The sequence below is a fragment of the Anolis carolinensis genome, chromosome 4 (genome assembly GCF_035594765.1).
Source record: "Anolis carolinensis isolate JA03-04 chromosome 4, rAnoCar3.1.pri, whole genome shotgun sequence".
NCBI lineage: Eukaryota > Metazoa > Chordata > Lepidosauria > Squamata > Dactyloidae > Anolis > Anolis carolinensis.
The window spans coordinates 50545516-50568300 of record NC_085844.1 but is presented as its reverse complement, the minus strand read 5'-3'; the positions used below and the strand labels follow the sequence as shown (position 1 = coordinate 50568300).

The 22785-nt window shown below is 39.9% G+C and overlaps 1 protein-coding gene across 2 annotated transcripts in view; it reads right to left on the bottom strand.

The window, feature by feature from the left end:
* The window catches only part of LOC100560665 (ethanolaminephosphotransferase 1), a 62682-nt gene extending 40150 nt beyond the window's left edge, over positions 1-22532 (bottom strand). Inside the window, exons 1-2 of one of the 2 annotated variants that reach the window (XM_003223508.3) lie at positions 22167-22532; positions 3334-3402 (exon numbers count right to left, since the gene is read on the bottom strand). In XM_003223508.3, the coding sequence (XP_003223556.3) occupies positions 3334-3402; positions 22167-22223 (126 nt within the window). In that variant the 5' untranslated portion in view covers positions 22224-22532. The remainder of the gene's footprint in view (positions 1-3333; positions 3403-22166) is intronic. The other variant, XM_062979358.1, reaches the window with a different exon arrangement.
* Between the last annotated feature and the right edge of the window lie 253 nt (positions 22533-22785).

Below are 22785 nucleotides of genomic sequence, written 5' to 3'. Positions count from 1 at the left end.
TTTAATGTGGAATCAGGTGTCAAATAGGGATGTATTATTTTCCACCTTCATCTCTATTATCCTTCATCTTATTGATGGGAAGCTTCCGACCGGAGTGGAAATCATCTGTTAGACAGATGGCAAGCTATTTAACCTCAGCAGACTGAAAGCCAAAAGCACGGTCACAACAACATCTGTTATAGAACTCCAATATGCCGATGATAACATAGTTTGTGTGAATTCAGAAGAAGACCTACAAGTCACTCTAAACACCTTTGCAAAAGCATACGAGAAGCTCAGCATCTCATTGAACATCGAGAAAACCAAAGTGCTCTTCTAGCAGTCACCGGTCAATCCCTCTGCAATTCCAGAAATACAGCTTAATGGTGTAACATTAGAAAATAATAACCATTTCCGTTACCTTGGCAACAACTCTCCACAAAAGTCAACGTTGACACTGAAACACAGCACCGCCTGAGCTCTGTGAGTGCAGCATTTTTCAGAATGAAGCAGAGAGTGTTTGATGATTGGGACATCCATAGGGAAACCAAGGTGCTTGTTTATAAAGGTATTGTCCTCCCAACCCTGCTCTATGCCTGCAAAATGTGGACTGCCTACAGATGTCACACTCAATTCCTGTAACAATTCCATTAGCATTGCCTCCAAAAAATCCTGCAAATCTCTTGGGAAGACAGGTGGACAAATGCCAGCATGCTGGAAGAAGCAAAGACCACCAGCACTGAAGCAATGCTCCTATGCCATCAACTCCACGTTGTCCAAAGATCACCATCTCCCAAAGCAGTTACTATACTCTAAAGCTAACCTTAAAAACTGTGGCATAGACACTGAGGACTGGGAAGCCCTGGCCCTTGAGCACTCTATCTGGAGGTCAGCTGAGACCAGAAGTGCTGTGGAATCTGAAGAGGCACAAATGGAGGGCAAAAGGGAGAAACATGCCAAGAAGACGAAGTGTCAAGCCAACCCTGATCGGGACTGCCTTCCACCTGGAAACCGATGTCCTCACTGTGGAAGAACATGCGGATCAAGAATAGGACTCTATAGTCACCAACATACCCACTGCCAAGACACTACACTTGGAAGGCCACCATACTCAAACAACAAGGAATTGCCTAAGTAGGTTATAGTCGCTACTTAGTAAGTGTCACAAGCCTGTGATAATTGTTCAAATTGTTTTAAAATTTGCAATTGCTTATAGTCAAGGCTGCATTCAATTTCACATTTCATAAATATGGGATGGTTCTGATACAAATTAAAAGCTTATGGAATCCAATATGTAATTCATATCCATATATATGAAATCAGGTGTGCCTACCCTATAATTGCAGTATATAAGCAATTGTCATAAAGTCGTGTATAAAAAAATGAAAAGTTTTTAATGAGATGTAAGATTTTTTTAACATATAGAATGCTGAAATCTCCCTCTCGAACACTCTTCTAACATTCCTTTCAAAAACAATGGCGTAAGTGTATTTGCTAAATGACGATGTACAAAAGCATTTGGCCATCTGGTCTGGGTTTAATATATATGTACAGTAGAGTCTCACTTATTCAACACTCGCTTATCCAACGTTCTGGATTATCCAACGCATTTCTATAGTCAATGTTTTTAATACATTGTGATATTTCGGTGCTAAATTCGTAAATACAGTAATTTCTACATAGCATTACTTCGTATTGAACTACTTTTTCTGTCAAATTTGTTGTCTAAAATGATGTTTTGGTGCTTAATTTGTAAAATCATAACCTAATTTGATGTTTAATAGGCTTTTCCTTAATCTCTCCTTATTATCCAACATATTCGCTTATCCAACGTTCTGCCGGCCCGTTTACGTTGCATAAGCAAGTCTCTACTGTATATATATTTCCTGCCTTTTTTTCTAACATTCATGCCTGATTGAGAATTTGAAAAAAACCTGGAAAAATGAATCTTGGATTGTGATGTTTGTATTGAATCAAAATCAACAATAATGGCTGAAAAACATGTTTACTGGCTGTGTAGATCCTTTTTCACATTTACAAACAGAATAGGTTGGTTGGATCAAGTATCTTCTTTGTAATATGCATCTTCATATACGAGTATAAGAAGGCATGCATGCTCCTATACAAAAACATCCCCAAAATGGCCAATAAAGCCAAAAGCAGCCATGTGATACATGAATTTTTAAAAAATTGTCATTATAGTAAATTGTAACAATTATAATTTATGTGTGATTACTTCCTTTAAAATCAATACAAATGTACAAGTTCATGCTGAAGAATATTAGAGGAAGCTTTTCTTGGAGCCTGAAGAAAGCAATTATATTTCTTCAAATTCTTTTGCAACTTTGAAATAGCCTTCATCCTTTTCTGTGATTATTGTAATAGCTTTAATTTAATCTTCTGAAAGGGAAAAACTGTTCCCTGGAGTAATACCCCAAGTGAACAGACACAGATTATTTATCACACATTGTTAAAAAAACAACCCAAATTATACCAACTATACCTCCAAGCTCTAGAATAAAGAGAATAATGGCAGAGAGTTGACATTTTGTAGTGGTTTGAAGATCGACTCATAATATTGACAATATAATGCCAAATCTCCATACAAAATGCTGTGCAGTCTAAGCTTGGAAAGAGTTTATGGGTATGTCCTTTTAAAATAGCACTGTGTGGTAATCTATGTATATATTTAACATTAACAAACAAAAAATGACCCAGTTTATCTTTATACTCTAATGTCTTCTGTAGTGTCGAGGACTGCTTTCAATCCCGATAGCCATGATGCTGATACATAACCTCATTCATACAAAAGTGTGGCCTCTCACAATTCCCCATGGTAAAAGCATCCCTGATGGTACACTACATCAGTGTAGCACGGAAAAGTCAAAATTACTCCTTCTTGCTAAAGATGGCAGTTTTAAGAACAAACTTTTATAATCCTATCAAGCAATTAAATCATTATATCTCCTAGTCTTAGTATTACTAGTTGAAACTATAATTGCCGAAAATGCAAAGATTAACATAATGCACCAAAGAAAATTCTCTCTAATGTGCCTATGGATTATCAACAGGTAGCAAATGTCTATCTGTCCTGACAGAAAACTCTACTGTGCTGTGCTTTATGAGCAATGCTGATTTGTATGATTCTGCTGTTTCCTTCTATCCCCATCTTTAATCTTCTTATCGCACTCTTGACCTATTTGAAATAATAGCATTGGCAGCTATGAAAATGGTAACACAATTCAAACAGTAATTACAGTGAGTTTGTGAAAAGATATTGATTCAAATATAACAATAGTTTCTACCTGACCGATATATCCAATATAGTGAACTCACACACAGAGAGATTCTTACCTTAACTATTCTGTCCCATAATGGCTGCATAACATGGACGGATAAAGGATTTGTGTCCACAGCACTGTACTGGAGAAAAAATAAAGATACATTTATATCCAAGTAAAATATTTTCAAGATATATTTCATGCACATAGTAACAGCCAACAGCCTACCAAATGACAGTCCAGCCTCATTCATTCTGCTTTCTGCTATTCAAAAAACAGCAGCCTACTCATGAGCAACACAGGTTTCCTGACCCTCACAATGGATCCCCAAGCAGTGTTTAACACTGGCCAAGATCCCTCTAGCTGGCTCTTCTTGCCATGAAGTTTCTCCCTGTTGCAGAACACAACAAGAAGCTTTAACCCACAATAATTCATGGTCAAAAGTCCCCATTAATTACATACTTCTAATACCTCTAACTGGCCTCTATCGAACACCTTTCAATGTTCTTCTCATTCACCTCTGTCAGCAGGAAATATACTTTCTGTGGGAGCACCCCCTTATATTATTGATCTTTCCCAGTTACATTATTATAAAAGTTACATTAAAGTAAATAATGAAGCAGATACCCAGGTGCATGCTTCCTACAGACACAGTAGAGCCAGCGTGGCTTAATAGTTTGAGTGTTGGATTATGAATCAGGAGACCAGAGTTTGAATCCCTGCTTGATAGCGGAGACCCCCGCTTTTAAACTCATCTGACCTGCGGCGGGGAGTTCCACAGATCCGGATTGCCAGCAAAGTGGGAAAGTGTTCTGACCGCAACAAATTATTATTAAATTCTTTTCATTACTTTCTCCCAGCCCTGACACTGTAACTAATCCCTAAATAAAAGTATCCTTTCTTTTAACTTGTAATTCTCTCAAGTCGTTATTTTGTATCCCTTTTTCTGACTCCTCTGCATGGGAAACTTCTCTCCTTTCCTCCACTAACCCAGCCGCCATTCAAACTCTGGCGAGAAGCCTTCCGGGCTCTCCCTGCCATTGAGTAACATGGCGGACGGGACAATTTGACCCATAACTTCATCAAAAACATTCCAAGCATGCCTATCTTTTATATCTAACACTTTTTGAGGTTCCTGGTTCCAGGACAACCAACAGCGCCAGAATTGGTCCATTTTAAAGCTCCGAATCAGCTGACTGTCAAAAAGCCAGTTCCGCTTGCTTCTTTCTCAGCCGCAGCCGCTCCTCGGCTCTCGTGGCTGGCGGGTTGCCTTCGCAAGAACGTGGGGTCTTTTCCAGGGCTGCTGGTGGTGGACTGCCATCCTCCCTGGGAGAGAGGTGTAGTTTCTCCAAGGACCAGCTGTGATCTCTACGGCGGCAAGAGCTCCCGGATGAATTTCTTCTGTTCATTCATTTATTTTTATGAATGAACGGATTCTTCAGTCATATACTTACATACAGTTTCATGAATTGCTGGGATCCCAAGAAATCAACTTGAATTCTTTCACTTTATTATTTTTATGAACTCCCAAGTGCCTGAGCTGCTTATGAACTTTCCATGAACTATGAACCACATGTCTGTGAACTTCCTCTATTGTCTAGGAACTCTGTGCATGAACTTTGATTATATTATGAATTGCTGGTACACACACACTGAATTCCCCAAATACTCTACATAAGCTTCCCCTCGGTGAATGTATGGCATATCTTAGATATTATTTTAATTGTTACTTTAGATATCATTCCCCGGTATATTTTAATCAATGAAGGCATAGCCTGAACTTCAGTTAACCCCGAAAATTCCCACCTTTCCTCACCTTGTATTCTGGGCTTCACACACAAAAGAGGATAAACTGTCACCATAAAATTTAATCTATCTTGCATCTGCATGGCCCATAGCGAGAGATTGAGCCACCCCAGATCGGAGCAGTCCCCCGGGTAATCACTTTGCATAAGATAACTCCAATGATTCATTTATCAAAATCCATTGTCTAGTTGATTCCCGCCTCCCCCAACCTGATTGGCCCTGGCAGAGATGAAGGTTGTTCCTCATTGGCCAAGCTCCTGCCTAGTGCGGCGCCCTCGACCTATCAGCAGCCAGATGGGCGGAGGGACGGGGTGGGAAATTCAAGCAGGCTTCAAACTTGGAAATGTATAAAATGGCTTTATTTTCACTGTATCATTACATCTTGCCTGTCGAATTATCGCGGCCTGATGTCCTTTTCAGCTGAATCGTTTTAATAAAACACTTTGACGGTTTTTTCCTTCAACTTGGCAGAGCCTTTTTCTTTCGGTCTCAGGTAAATTATATTCCGGGTTATTTTCTACTTTTCGGTCGGCTCGCCAAGGTTCGTTCCCTCATCTGAGAAACGGATCGGATCTCCCACACAGGGTTGATCCCAACTAAATCGCGCTCGATAACATGCTCAGTCATGGAAACCCAACAGGTGACCTTAGGGAATTTTTTTTATTGTGTCAGAAATGACTTGAGAACATACTGCAAGTTGCTTCTGGTGTGAGAGAATTGGCCATCTACAGAGACATTGCCCAGTGGACGCCCGGATGTGTTATTATCTTGTTGGGAGGCTTCTCTCATGTCCCTGCAAACTAGAGCTGACAGACGGGAGCTCACCCCATCTCGTGGATTCGAACCGGCAACCTTCAGGTCAGTAACACAACCTTCAGGTCAACAGTCCAGCTGGCACAAGGATTTAATGCATTGTGCCATCGTGGCTCCTACCTTAGGGAAATCACACAGTCTCAAAAGAAGGATTAGGGTTGGCTTACAATGGAAATGACTGGAAAGCAAACAACAGCAAACAAACAGACACAAATATTCTAAAAACATTACACCAAACATTGCTCCCATGGAATTATAAATTTTAATACAAAGTCACTTCATCGTGACTCTATTCTAAAATCTTTTACAGAACCAGAGGGCAGCACATGTTATATTATCGTGATAGCTGACTTGTTTACATAAAGGAAGCTGAGATATAACAAATTTCCCAAGGTTCCATAGTTGACATTTAAGTGAGGTTTGAATTCAAGTCTAAAATCAGTCAAAAATCAGATAAATGATCCACTACAAACAGATAAATAACTTAATTCAGTTAGACCCACGGAAATGTGCTTTTTTGAGTTATGGATCTCACTGCTAGAGCTTGCCTTATGACACAGCAAACTGTCATTTCCCATCATGGCTATTTTCTGCACTATTGTGAGACTCCCAAAACATTTTCTGTCACATGAGCCCCCTGTGATTGATTAACGTTAGTATAATTCAGTAGAGACTGCCTTAGGAGGTAAAATTTGCCATTCAAATTTGTAAATTCTGAAATATATAAAAAGAATGAAAGATCCTTGTTCAAATCTCTAGGTCCTCTGGGGTGACTATATGGTCAAAGTCCACCAGAATTTAAAGACAGAGTTGTCCTAGAGATGCGTTCTCTCAAGGTAAACAAAAAAGTGGGGATTTTTATTTGTGGTTTTCCTAATTTTGTGAGGGCTCTACACTTATAACCCTAACATAAGAGGAGGGCCTACTGTACACCAAGGGGGCAGTCTCAGAATTGGAAGGGCATGTCACTACTTATGCTATGGAAAATGGACGGGCAGAACATTTGAAAGATCAATTGGTCCCCAATCAATCTACTCGCCTGCACTGAAGTCTTTGTTGCCAGTGGCTATCATCATTTGTATATGTTGGTGGACACTAATCCCCTGTATTTAAGGCATTAGTATATATTAATGATAAGTCCAAGTACAAAACAAGTCCAAAATAGCTAACTTATGAGCGTGTGGTACATGTATGCTCATCTATGTATCAATGCAAACAGAAAAATATCAAATGTTCATCATGGTATTGCATCCAATGCCACTAACTGTTCTTGTTCACTCTAAAAAGGCGAATTGATCGAATTAATACATGTGTTGTCATAGGAGCCCCGGTGGCAAAGTGTGTTAAAGCACTGAGCTGCTGAACTTGCAGACTGAAAGGTCCCAGGTTCAAATCCTGGGAGCAGAGTGAGCGCCCGCTGTTAGCTCCAGCTTCTGCCAACCTAGCAGTTCGAAAACATGCCAATGTAAGTAGATCAATAGGTACCGCTCCGGCAGGAAGGTAACGGCGCTCCATGCAGTCATGCCAGCCACATGACCTTGGAGGTGTCTACGAACAATGCTGGCTCTTTGGCTTAGAAATGGAGATGAGCACCAACCCCCAGAGTCAGACATGGACTTAATGTGAGGGAAAACCTTTACCTTTTACCTGTCATATTAACCCATGCTGCCCTTGTGCCTATGTGATGTTGTATTTCACACCATATTCTAATTCCACATTGCATTGGCGTGAACATTATCTACAACAACTGATTTATTTTCTTTGTTGAAGCTGCTCAATTAACAGATACTCATGCCAATAAGGGGGAAAGCATCATATTACCATGGCGTTTAGTCCTGTTGCATTAAAAAGAGAATCAAATCATGTATGAGTATGCATAACATAGTTAAGAACAGAGGTGAGACAACAGGAAGTGAGAGAAATTTACCCCAGGAAGGGAAATTAACTCCTAAAAGAGTTTCCATGCAGAAAAGGTGTCTCCACTGAACCAATCCTTGTTTCCACAACAAGCTGAATTTTTTGAAATCTAATTATCACAGGGACAGAGAGTGAGCGGAAATTGTCTAACAGGGGCACAGACAGCAAAACACCGCAGGGGTGTTAACCCTTCCTTATTCTATCGAAAGCTTATACATACACACACACACACATATATATTCAACTTGAGAACAAACCTACATAATCTATCTTGTTTGTAACTTGGGGACTGCCTGTACTCTTAGTTTGGGGGCATAGGTCATTTTTATATGCAGCTATGATTACATTAACATGTGACTTTTCAAAGCTATCTATGTAATAAAAACTGGTCAAGTTCTTTTCCTCCTGGTGCAAAGGTAGATCATAAATAAAAATCATGAACAAATATAATTAATAAAACAAACATATTTTATGATGTGTGATGATGATGGCAAATGATGTATTTTTATTGTTTGCAATGAATCATCACCTTCACTGTGAATGAAAACAGGAAGTTATAAATATGAAGCTTAAAATAAAAGCCCAACTGTGGATTGCTACTATTACCATTGATTTTAAATTCTGTGTGGGTCCTGTTGATTTCTGAGGTGCTCTTTTTGGACATGTTGTCCCCAAAAAGGACAGTGGATTCGTGCCCAGTGCAATTAACACACAGGGTTGGAGAATGAAAATTGAAGCTGTTATTCACAGTGAATGTAAATGGATTCTTTTAGGGAAACCTCAAAGAAACCTTAATGAAGGCTGCTTAGGCACTAAAAATATGCTGGAATAAATATGCTAATCTAAAGCCACATTTAACAAAGACAGTTCAAAAAGTCTGCTAAGCAAAGTTGAGTGATGTGACTCAAAATGCAAAGAAGCAGCACTGACTGCAAAGTAATAGGACTGCATGCAGCTGCTTCAATGAGTCAGTCTCAAGAGCAAAGTCTTCTTGGGATTACTTCTTTATCAGTTTAATCTATACTGTTTTTAATATCTACTACTGTATCTCCTGTAGCTTTGACTAATCCCTTTAAATTCTCAGATACTTGTGTCAATATATACCTGTTACTCAGGTCTGGGGATATCTACACTCTACTCAGGTAATATCAAATCACTGTCTGTGCATTAAGAGGCTTGCAGGAAGCTCTTCGTACCTAAAGCCAAATTGCTCTAATAGCAAATGGGCGAAAGGAGCTAAAAATGCTTAATTGGGAAGCATTTGACAACAGTATTCTGTGCAAGGTTGTTTTCTGCTTCCCTGGAGACTAGAATGCAGAACAATGGCTTCAAATTACAGGAAAGGAGATTCCACCTGAACATTAGGAAGAACTTCCTAACTGTGAGAGCTGTTCAGCAGTGGAACGCTCTGCCCTGGACTGTGGTGGAGGCTCCTTCTTTGGAGGCTTTTAAACAGAGGCTGGACTGGATGGCCCACAAGGTCTCTTCCAACTCTATGACTCTGTAATTCTGTGTGAATAAATTACCGTATTCCATATAATACAGTAAAATTAAGGAAGTACACAGTTTAAAGCCACGTAACAAAACTCTTGAATTTTTTTTTGTTTATCTTATTCACACCCACAGGCCTCTTGAGTGTTTGCATTAGCGTTGGTGCTGATATGAATTTAAACATGTTTGTGTTGCAGGATACTGGAAGTAGTTTATCTGATAGTTATCTTAGAGCTGTTAACTTCTTAGAAAGAAGGAATTCCACTTTTCTGACACATATCTGTGTGTGTGTGGACTATTGGAAAGGTAGCTTGCTGGGACATACCTGGCTAGGACCATTGGAAAGACAGTTTTCTGGGGGAGTACCTGGCTGTAGCTCGATAGAACCAGGATCACAGTGGTATACTGACAAAGCAAGGAGTGGAGACAAAGGATACCACAGATGGCGGGCAGAAGCGGGAGTTCAGGGAAAGAGTCCTGCTTAGGGACTCTCAAAAGGTGGTTGTCACATGCAAAGCCAATTGGCAGTTTGCTTTCTAATGGGAGAGGCTCACCAGAGTTACTTTACTGAGTGCTTCCTCTAAACTTGAGCCAGCTCTGTGCCTCTCCTGTTGCTTCACATACCATTTGCATACTTACAGCTGTCTTCATGATGCTTCACATGCATTTTCTTCTAGCCTAATCTCAGCCATAATCTGAATTTACTTGGTTTCTTCTAGAAGGCTTTGGCATAAATATTTCCTGCATGTTAATACTTATATGCAAGCATTCACACACCTAAATCTTCATTTTAAAAAATCAATCTGAGGAAGAACTGTTTCCCAGTTGGGATGTTTACTTTTCACCAACAAATTCTGCTTCTCTTTAACTCCTCCTAAACTACACAACCAAATGATGCATCCTGAGGGCTGGCCACATACCTAAATACCCAATTTTTCTGTAAAAACTCAAGAGTCAAAGGCAAGATTGTTTCCAAATGATCAAAGGTCAAATAAATGTATTGCAAAATGAATCGTCACAGCTTTCATGTGTCAGGAGCAGAATTCCCACAAGGCAAATACACCTTTTTTAGTCCATGAAGGCCCCTTCTGCACAGCTACAGTAGAGTCTCACTTATCCAACACTCGCTTATCCAACGTTCTGGATTATCCAACACATTTTTGTAGTCAATGTTTTCAATATATCGTGATATTTTGGTGCTAAATTCATAAATACAGTAATTACTACATTGCATTACTGCGTATTGAACTACTTTTTCTGCCAAATTTGTTGTCTAACATGATGTTTTGGTGCTTCATTTGTATAACAATTACCTAATTTGATGTTTAATTTGTAAAATCATAACCTAATTTGATGTTTAATAGGCTTTTCCTTAATGCCTCCTTATTATCCAACATATTTGCTTATCCCACATTCTGCCAGCCCGTTTATGTTGGATAAGTGAGACTCTACTGTATATAAAATCCAGATTATATGCTTTGAACTGAATTATATGGCAGTCTAGACTCAGATAATCCAGTTCAAAGCAGATAATCTGGATTATATGGCAGTGAAGAAGGGTCCATAGACAAATTCTCGGTTCTCTTGAATATGATCTACTTATTCTTCATTCTATTCTTATTAAAGCTACTGCAGCTGTCTAAGCACTATGTAGATGTTGAAATACAAAGCTGTCTCTGTCTCTGGGGGTTAACAAGGTAATAAACCCATAAAAAGCACACTTTCTTCCCAATCAAGCATACTCACATACATATTGTACTTTTTTTTTAGTCTGTTCTTACTTGCTACTGGAATACAGCTGCCTTTAGCTACAGTAACCTTTCATTCAGATTGAAGTAGTTGTTTGAATGCTTTGTTAGGTTCGTAGGGCCCTTCCACACAGCCATATAACCTAGAATATGAAGGCAGAAAATGCCAAAATATCTGCTTTGAACTGGGTTATCTGAGTCTACACTGCCATATATTCTAGTTCAAAGCAGAAAATGTGAGATTTGATTCAGCTGTGCTGAAGGGACCCTAGAATATTAAATCAGATAATCCACAATATCTGCTTTGAACTGGGTTATCTGAGTCCACACTGCCATATAATCCAGTTAGTGTGAATTTTAGACAGCTGGGTGGAAGGGGCCTAAGATCCCATGATGATGAGAAAATCCACAATTATTTTGAAATGTGTTATTAGCTATGGATCTGAATCAACAGTGAAGAAGGTAGATGACTGCTCTATCAACTTCTGAAAGACCCAAACTATGTGCCAAAGTCAGCTGTCACAATAAACCTGGAGATTATTGAACTAGTTCTCAGTGTGTCAAAGTTCAGTCTGGAAATCCCTGGAGCATAAAAACAAAAGAGCAAGAAATAAATGGTACCTAGGGCCCAGCCTACTAGGAGGAAAAGGGGGGAATTTTAGATTATTCTTGAGAATATTTAAGCAAATTCTCATCCACCCATATCTACATGATCTTTTGCGCTGTTTTTCTTTTTTCCTGCTTTGATACTCGCAGAAGTAGTTTTGGAAAAGAACAAGTGATACAAACCTCTGAACAGTTTAATGCTAGCCCTCACTAAAAGAGAGATACAGAGGCCCCTTCCACATGGCTGTATAAAATCCACATTGAACTGGAATGTATGGTAGCGTGGACTCAGATAATTCAGATCACAGCAGATGTTGTGAATTATCTGCCTTGATATGGTCCAAGTTATATGTGTTGAAGGGTCCAGAGAAAGAGAGAGACAAAGGTCTCTTCTACATTGCCATATACTCCAGATTATCAAAGCACACAATCCAGATTATCTGCTTTGAACTGGATTATATGAGTCTACACCACCATATAATCCAGTTCAAAGCAGATAATCTGGATTTTATATGGTAGTGTAGAAGGGGCCAAAGAGATCTGAAAAAGAGACAGCAAGAGACCAGAAATTTATTAGGTACCCAATGCAATTTTATGTACTACTTCCTCTGGAACTTCTATGAAATAGAACTGCATTTGGACAATCTAGTAGATTTCTATCCTCTCCAGGTCCTCCAATGTCATTCTATGGTATGCCTGTACCAGAAGTCATGTTACCATCATTTCTGTGGTTTCAGGTAATCGTTGTCCGGCCTGAAAATTGCAATATTGTTCTTGGTACAGACAAAATGTTAGCAGTGTGAGCTAGGCAGCTGAGTTTTGGAGACTCAGATGCCCAAAGTATCAGAATGGTTTGAGGACCATACTTGCATGGAATGCAATAACTCCAAGACTGTTTGCTTATGTAAATAAGGAAACTGGGCTGTACTAAAGATAAAACATTAAAATACATATGGAAAGAAAGAGGCATGGCATCAGCAGATTAAGAAATATCAGTCTAACAAGGAAAGTTGGTGTAGGCTGGAGAAAATAAAGGACTATCTAGGATACTTATGTTTTCTCTATCTAGTATCTACCCTTCTATGTGCAAACACATACATATTTAGTGCGAACTGAGCTGAACACCTACCCCTCAAATCAAAATGAAATCCTACATTATCTACTTTGAACTGGGATATATGGCAGTGTAGACTCAGATATTCCAGTTCAAAGCAGATATTGTGGGATTTTCTCCCTTGATATTCTGAGTTAGACGACTGTGTGGAAGGGTTTTTAGTTGTTGTCAAAAGAATTTTCACAATATAATAAAATTTTGCTCTTAAACCTGCTGGGTCCTCTCCGGGAGGCCAGCGCTTCCCCCATGTGATGTGGAGCATGTCAATGAGAGGGAGCTGAGCACAGGGTGACAGGTTTGTCCCACTGCCCCTCTCCTTTTGGTGTGATGCCAGGCAAAGTGGGATGCTTCAGCTGGCCTTTGTGATGAGGCCCAACTGATCAAAAATGCATACAGATATATATCATATTAAGCAATGTTCTTAAGCAATATGTTATTGAGAAATGTTATTAAGGTGATGTTAAGAGATTACTAAGTAATGATGCATTCAAAATATATTGTAGAATTTCTAGAAATTGGGCTCCTAAGTATTTGTCTCTGATTCTGCCCCCCCCCCCCCCAAATCAAAGAATCACAGAAATCAGAAGTACAAAACAAATCAAAAAATAGTCAGAGGTATGGGGGGGAGGGAACTACAGGAAACAGGAATAAGAAAAATAAAGACAGGGAACTCAGTTGTCTACAAAACTACACAACGTTGCTCTCACTATCAGAGACAATATGCCTCTGTATATCACTTGCCAGAAGCAGGAGGATTCCATTGCTTCTGTGGGCTAAAGAGAGTAGTTTAACATTAGTTGTTGCATACATTGATTGTATCATAGAGCTCTTGCGTTGAATGGCAATTCTGCAGAACTGAATGTACAATAAACCGTACAACAGTATCAGATGTACAACTCCACTTCCATGACCTTGAACTGAATGTGAACATTGCATATGAGATGAAAATGTCTAGCTGCGTCCCTAGAATGTGTGTAAAACAACAACGGAGTTCAAGCCATTGACTTCCCGTGAACAATTGGTTGGCTGTTGCATGAAAAGAAACTAGATTGTCATCTGATCCAGCAATTCGACACAATTGGCCTACTATTGCTTTGCTACCCTTCATCAGCTGAAAGTTTAACTGCTCTTTCTGTTGTGTCAGCATCTAGCTACAAGACCCAACCTAAAAGGCCTTCCTAGGAAGCTTGTCCTGCTTCCTTAAATATGTGCTGTTGCTGAATTAAAGAGAAACCGGTGCAAAATAATGAGTCAGATTGTCATTCTGCTTTGCCCAGCTGACTTCAAATTCAAAACAAATCCAACTGTCAATGCTGACTGTGAAGTATCAGGGAGAGCAACAGATCCTGATAAATATGAGCACTGAATTTTGCAGACACAGTGTCTGCTTGTTTGATACAGCTTATGGGGAACTATCATATTTGGAATTCAAATGGCTCTCAATTACAGCTCTTTAAGAGCAATAGATCTCTCCTGCCCTTGGATCTTGCTTATGGACTTCCCAAAGGCGTCTGTTTGGTCACAATGAGAAGCAGAACAGTAAACTAGATGGACATTAGAACTTTTTTTATCATGTCAGAAGTGACTTGTAAGTCGCTTCTGGTGTGACAGAATTGACTGTCTACAGAAATGTTGCCCAGGATACGCCGGATGTGTTGCTGGGAGGCTTCTCTCATGTCCCTGCAACCTACAGCTGATAGACATTAGAAATGATCCAATACAATACTAAATAAATAGCATCTAGTACTGTCATCGTTAATAATAATAATATTAATAACTTAATATCTAACTTAAGTTGATCAGGAATTGCTACAGTGGGGAAGGTTACTGGTACAATTGCGGACAAGGGTCCATTTGCTGATTTTTTTTTTCTTAAAGTAAGGAAGTCTAGAATATAATGTCAAAAACACAAAATAGGACAGCCTGGTCCAAAAGACTTAAAGAAAATCAATATCCTATAGCAAGTGTTGCTATATGGCTTTTAATTATGCATGAAATGATACTACAGCAACAACTAAAATAAGGTATTCCCTTCAAGGACAATACTATAAATAATATAGGACTAAAGTGATCTTAGGCATAGTGGTAGAAAAAAAATTCTTTCATATCTATTTTGGAAGGAATAATGCTCCATAATTATCTTTCCAAAATTAAACAACATCTTGTGGATTATTTTGCGGCTTTCTGCTATTGTTGTACTTATAATAAAATCGTTACTGTTTTCAGCTAACATCTTCTACTTTGTGTGAACCTCAGAAAATCCAAGGATAGAGTTACTTTAAAGTCATTATAAGTCATAAACAACTTGAAGGTCTCACAACAAGAAAATATGATTTGCAGTTTTCATATTGTACATAAACCTTAAAATTTTTATTTACAAGTCTATCAAGAAGAAACCATATTTGATACTTCATATTGTAAGTCACCCTGAGTTTTTCAAAAGTGAAGATAAACATTACTTAAAGCAATTATCTTTCAAATATTATTCATACTCAGGTGTACACTAGCACTGTTTATGCTGTACACTGCCAGGTATATAAAGTACAACTTTGAGGTTACAAATCAGGAATGCCTAACCTGAAACTATTCATCCTGAAAATAGATTTGTGTCAAAGAAGATAATGACAGGATTAATTCAATATAGATCTGTGTAAACTCAGAATGAAAAGTCATTCTTATATTTGACCTAGACTAGAAAATAGGAGCCACAAAAATAAGATGATCAAATGGAAACCACAGGAGATAAAAGGAAGTTGAGTGATAACCATGAAGTTGAGAACTTAAAATTTGGGTGCAATTCTTATTTCACCAATGACAAAATGTGTTTGTGTGAACAGTCAGACTGCACTAATTGGCCCATACAAAGATAAAGTTAATGTAGTTTAGGACTGTGCAACTCAGTGGGACTGAAGACTGTTTTAAACTCCCAGGGATTTAAATAAGACATGCTTTCGCTGGATTGGCAGTCTCTGTTCTATGGCTCCATGGTTCAGCTGCCTGCTGCTCATTAATATGCATTACAGTGCACAGCAAGAAAGGCCAAATTGAGCTCTCTGACAGTTTGCATGGGTTGATCACTTCAAAAGTCCCTCTAATCAAGACTAACAGTCAAGTAAATACCTATACAATTGAAATATGATGAACAGGCTGTGTCTTCAGGGGGAGTGTAACCACGTCCAACACAAGCTGTAACCCTATGCCCTGTTTGGCCTTAAGACTAACCAAAAGGACCTCTGTCTTGTCTGGATTCAATTTAAATTTGTTTGCCCTCATCTAGACCGTCACAGCTGCCAAGCACCGGCTCAGGACCTGAACAACCTCCTTAGTAACAGGTAGGAAGGACATCATCTGCGTACAGATGGCACCTTACTCGGAAACTCTGGATGATTTCTCCCAGGGGCTTCATGTATATGTTTAGTCTGCATAAGCATGAGTAACTTGATGGTTTGAAGAAATGCCTTTGTGCAAATATTTGTTCATATGTTTGTTCATGTGCTTGTCTGTATGTGTATGAATCTGGGTACACAAGTATACACAGAAGATACGAGGGTCTTTTGCACCACCAACCATTTGACATTGCCTGAATGGATAGCCAGGGTGCTAACTTAAGACTCTCTCTTCCCACTAACCCTCAGAAGAGTGTGGGGCAAGCAGTCATATAAAGCAGTATGGAGCTGCCTTAATTTTGCCCTTACCAAGCTCAGAACACTTTCGTTATCCTAAGTAGCAGACTTGAGATATCTGAAAAGATGGCCATTTGTGTAATGATAAACTAGAAGAGGAAGATCTCAATTTTCAAACGGTCACATAGAGATTCTTCGGTTGTCTTATTGGTTTCTAGATGTTTTTACCAAGTGATAAATTTACACTATGTGTTTATGTTTGTATGTATCATTTAAGTTTTATCTTTGGTTATTTTTGTTTGTTATCAAGTTTAAAGTTAGTCTGCCTTTATACTGTTTGATGTAACCTGTTTTGTTGTAACTTGCTTATATGTTTTCCCTTTTGGGCATTGAATGTTTGCCATTTATGAGTCCCTTCGAGGAGACAGGGTGATCTACAAATAAAGGTTTTTTATTTTATTTTATTATTATTCGTTAAGGAAGGAAGCAGGAATTTCCATGCTCAGCTTTGCTTCTCCCATGCCTTCTTTGTGCTGGGATGATAGAGAAAGAGCAGAGTGCATGCCACCAGTACCATAAGGAGAGAGGCACAGTATTGCTGAGTAAATGAATATTAGTTCATTTCTCTATTCCCACCTCAGTGATTTGCTGTATTAAAGGCACCAGATACTGTCTAATTATGGAAGCAAAGCAGGGTCAGTATAGGTTAGTCCTCAAATGGGACACCACCAAAGAATACTGGATGATGTAGGCTATATTTCAAGGGAAGGAACTTGCAAAACCACTTCTGAATCATTCATTACCTTTAAAAACCCATGCAATGTGTTGAGCTGCTATAAGTCAACAGGTAACTTGAAGGCACGTGCACACATAAATTTAAATGAAATAAAGTTTCAAGCAGGAGTTTCATCCAAATCAGGATCCACATAAACCATCAGTCCTTTTAGATGAATCTATATCTGTAGTCTATGCAATAGGCAGGGGGTATAAAAACGACAGCCAGTCCCCTATATCTATAATTCTGCATTCATGGATTCAACCATCAATGGCTTGAAAAATATATATATTTCAATCTAAAAGGTAAACTTTGATTATTTTATTTGATATAAAAGACACCATTGTATGATGCCATTTTATATAATAATATTGCACAGCTATGCATTTTAGTATCCAGAGGAGGGGTTTGATGGGACCAAACCCCAGTGGACATTAAGGGCCCGCTGTATACCATACTTCATTGGCTTCTCTAATACACAGAAAATATTCCCACCATCAAATGTCTAGTTTAAAAGCTAAAGGAAAAATTGCTTAAACTTCAATAAATGTTTTGAGCTCAACGGGAACCATATATCAAGCATACAATACTTTGTAACTTGTATGAACCCAGGAAACCAGGGAGGTATAGCTGGGTATTTAGTGAGATCTGATTGCCATATTTTTAAGGATTAAGGGCTTTACACAGCCCCAAACCTCAAAACTCATCAAAAGACAGCAGCAATAACTATTAGGTAATCAGATTTTCCTTCTCTCGACATTGCAAGGTTGTGAATCCTGAAAGGTGGGTGGCAAGAGGAGCAAAAGCATTACTGGAGACATCCTAACAGCTCTAACAAAATTATTTGATATATCTTTTATTGGGGAAGGTAGTGACAGTGTGTCTCCATGGGAGGCAGTTGTTACCCAATTTCTTCTTGGTGAGGTACATAAGAAAGGATTGGTGAAAATTATTCTAACCAGAGGGAAATATTACCTATGAATGGGTAATGACACCAGTTTTCAAGCTGCATACAGACGAGGAGTATGCTAACAGCACTTTCTATCCATCTTTCTTTCCAGCTACCAAGTGCAGAAGAATAACTTCACCTCCATCTGCATGTGCTCAACTTGTGTATTTATTTGTAAATAAATTTAAGCAAACAAAAAATTAAACTGACACTGCATAATCCAGAAAGCATAGTGAGCACAGTAGAATATGAACTTTTGAAGTGGACAAAGCAATAGATCTTTTCAATATAATGTAAAACTAGAATACAATTAAAAAATTAAAAGGACATTGTCCCTTTTCTCTTTCAGATGAATATCTAATTTGCTTCAACATTAGTAAAGCAGTTTTTTAATCTTATGGCTCCTTGAAACATGCCAACTGCAAAGCCTAAGAGCTTTTACAAGCTGCCATCTAGTTGTGCGCCCTTCATTCTTCCTCATAAAAACTTGTAATAAAATTATTTTTAAAACCAGGCATTTATGCCTTGAGAACGAAACTGAAAGAACCTGAGTATCTCGCCTAACCCCTTTTCAAATACAGGCACACACCCATTAATTTCTTTTCTATCCAATATTTTGCCAGCTGTACTCCTGCTGGCAGTCTTCACATTTATTACCAAGCTCACAATTTCTTATGCCCAACAAAACAAACAAACAAACAAACATACATACATACACACCTGTATTTTAAGGTTAAATACCTTAAAATACCAGCAGCTAAATTTCAAATAGATTAATGTGATGCCCACTGTTTCACTTTTAAAAAATCACCTTATTCTATGGGATTCATTTCCAAAGTAACACACATAAAGTTTCAGCCTCAAGTTTTAATTTGCTGCGTCTTTTAGGTCAAGAACAGACCATCTCGGGACGCATGGATGTTTGGGCTTCACGTCCAGAAGCCCAATTGGCAGGGATCCTGGGATGGAAGTTCAAAACACCCTAAGAACAGAAGTTCAAAGCGACACCATGTACAGATACATACAGCCAGCCCTCCACTTTCACTGGGGTTAAGGGCACAGAAACCCTGTCAAAGTGAAAAACTGCTAACAAAGAAACTCTCCTTTTTAACCCAAGAAAAAACATCTCTAGGAATTTCTAAGTCCTCCATCAGAACTCTTTGACTAACTTTTGGAAACTGAGCACAGAATCGCACTGGAGGACCTAGAGATTTCTAGAGATAACACATTTCACCAAATCCATGAATAATCAAGTCCACTAAAGTTAAAGCTGCAAATGTGGAGTGATGGCTGTAATTGTATTTTCACTTCTGTACTGAGAGGTTTCAGATTGTAGTGTGCTTTTTAAAATGTGTGTATGCAGCCTTGGGTACCATACTGGGGAAAAGGTTGTGTATAAATAAATACAATCTATAGAGTCAAATGGTTCCACAAACTCCTTTCCAGAAAAGGAGATCAGAAAAACAATATTGATGCATAGTCATGATTTACTGCTAGAAAGACACTGGACAGAGATTGTTTACAAAAAAGGCAACCTGTCCAAACTCCCACTTCATTGTCTAGATTTTAACAGACACTTTACAAAAGCCAGACTTTCTTGCAGACATCCACATAACTGCTCTATCTAGACTGGCTCCCAAATGTTTGCAAAAATAGAAACGAAGTACACATCAGTCATTTCCCCTCAAGACAACGTTGTCCAAGGAACCAAGCAAAAGAAGTGATGGGAAGAGGAGGGCCTCATGTTGGTTGTGTTGGGAACAGCAGGGAGCTCTAGTTTGTTTTTGATCAGTAATGGGCCCTTCTTCTTCCTTGGATACATCTACATTGGAGAATTAACACCACCTTAACTGCCATGGCTGAATGCTATGGAATCAAGGGAGCTGTATTTTAATGAAACACCAGCACTCTATGACAGAAAAGGTGGAAGGTGATGCACCCCTTTGCTTGAGGGATGCAAGTGGTGATGGTGGGAAACCAGAGAAGTAACCCTAATTGCAGCCAGGAGCTTGCAGTGCGCTTTTCAAAAACACATATATCCAAAACACAAGCAGACAGGGTTTAACGTATTGTCGAAGACTTCCATGGCCAGAATCACTGGGTTGCTGTGAGTTTTCTGGGCTGTATGGCTATGTTCTGGAGTCATTCTCTCCTGATGTTTCGCCCACATCTAAGGCAGGCATCCTCAGAGGTTGTGGGGTCTGTTGGAAACTATGCAAGTGACATTCATATATCTGTGGAATATCCAGGGTGGGATAAATAACTCTTTTCTGCTTGAGGCAGTTGTGAATGTTGCAAGTGACCACCTTGATTAGAACTGAATAGCCTTGCAGTTTCACAGTCTGCCTGCTTCCTGCTGTGGGAAATCTTTTGTTGGGAGGTATTAGCTGCCCCTGATCATTTCCTATCTGGAATGCCCGTTTTCAGGTTGTTATTTATTTACTGTCCTGATTTTAGAATTTTTTTAATATTGGGAGCCAGATTTTGTTCATTTTCATGGTTTCCCCCTTTCTGTTGAAATTGTCCACATGCTTGTGGACTTCAATGGCTTCTCTCTGTGGTCTGACATGGTAGTTGTTAAAGTGGTCCAGCATTTCTGTGTGTCAGAAGAAGTGAATATTGTTATCCATCTCAGGCACCTCGGTCATAGACCATCTCAGGCACTTCAGCCAGTGGAGAAGTCCCTGCTCTCAGTCCCACCCCTGTCACAAGCGCAGCTGGTGGGAACGAGAAAGAGAGAGAGAGAGAGAGAGAGAGAGCCTTCTCCATAATCGTCCCCTGCCTCTGGAACTCCCTCCCTACAGGAATAAAAATGGCCCCCACCCTCCTCTACTTTAAGAAACAGTTAAAGACACATGGAGAGGAGAAGGATTAACATAATTGTCACCCTATAGCAGCTATGGTCTAAGTGAAACTACTACAAATCCTGAATATTTTTTGCAATTTGGTCATTTAATTCGGTCCAGGTATATGCTCGCTCTGTGCAATAATGTTTATTATGACACTGAGTGTCATGTTTAAATGTGTTGTTTTATCTAATTTGGAATTTTTATTATAATGAGCATATTATTGTCTTTTTATACTTTTGATATTAAATGGTGTAGTTGTGGCATTGAATGTTTGCCATTTATATGTATGTTACCTTTACCTTTACCTTATGTATGTTAACCACCCTGAGTCCCTCTGGGGACAGAGGGCAGTCTAGAAAGAAAGTTTTATTATAGTTTTTATTATTATTATGCCTGTAGTAAAAGGTAAAGGTTTCTCCTGACATTAAGTCCAGTCATGTCTGACTCTGGGGGTTGGTGCTCATCTCCATTTCTAAGCCGAACAGCCAGCGTTGTCTGTAGATACCTCCAAGGTCATGTGGCCGGCATGACTGCATGGAACGCCGTTAATTTCCCGCCAGAGCGGTACCTATTGATCTACTCACATTGGCATGTTTTCAAACTGCTAGGTTGGCAGAAGCTGGAGCTAACAGCGGGCGCTCACTCCGCTCCCAGGATTTGAACCTGCCTGTAGTACTCTGTTAAGAACTCAACACTGAAATGCTTGACAGCTCTAACAACTACACAGAGAAGTCACAGGAATCCACAATTTGCCGGCTGTTAGGAATTGTGAAAGGAATCCAAAACACCTGCAGGGCTGAAGTTTGCCCAGGCCTGATCTACACCGTAGAAATCACGCAGCTTGGGCACTGCCCAGGCCAGAGAGTCTTCTGGGCGCTGCGGTCTCTTGACAAGGTCTTTCGCCCAAGAGTGTGGGCGCCTCACCGAACTACAACTCCCACGGTTCCATAGCCTTAGGCCAGGCATGGCAGCTCGAGCAGTGTCAAAGGGCTACAGTTTTAGGATGTGATACAACCCCAGGGATGCGACTGCACAGAGCAAGGGAGGTTCAAGCGGTGCCAAAGTGCTACAAGGGAGATGCAGGCAAAGGCAGGGAGGGGCGAAGCTGGCAACACGTGTCTTTACCTATCCCCCCCCCCCACACACACACACACACACTACACATGCACACACACATTCTCACCCCCTCCCTTTCCCCCGTGGAAACAACCTTACCTTGTAATGTCGGAATCCGGCCAACTGCTGGGCCGTCACATACTGCCTCCGCCACATGGTGGGGCAGACGCGCGTGGGATCGGAGTGGGGCGCTTCCTGGGGCTCGGCTGTTTTCTCTCTGGCGGCGGGGGCGGAGGGAAGGAGGGAAGGAGGGAGGGCGGCTGCGTGGTGCCAGTCTCGCAGGAGGCTTGTCCCTGCCTGCCTGCTTCCCTCCTTGGGCACTGCCACTAAACCCCGCCGGGGCTGCCTCTCCTCAAAGGCTCCGATTCAGCGTCCAGGCGAAAACCAGGACACTAGCTCTTTGTTGTCATCCAGGCATCCATTGGGGCGCCAGGAACTCACTCTCTCTCTCGCTTTTTCTTTCTTTCTTTCTCTTTCTTTCCACGCCCATCACGTGGAACTGTGGCCTGCCTTTCCACCTCTTGTTATTTTTCCCAATGCTGCGGCGTCCAATCTCTATACTGTGTGGCTGCGAGTTTCCCTTGCTGCATGGCCATGTTCCAAAAACATTCTCTCCTGACATTTCGCCTGCATCTATGGCAGGTATCCTCAGAGGTTGTGAGGTCTGTTGGAAACTAGGCAAGAAGGATTTCTATATACAGTAGAGTCTCACTTATCC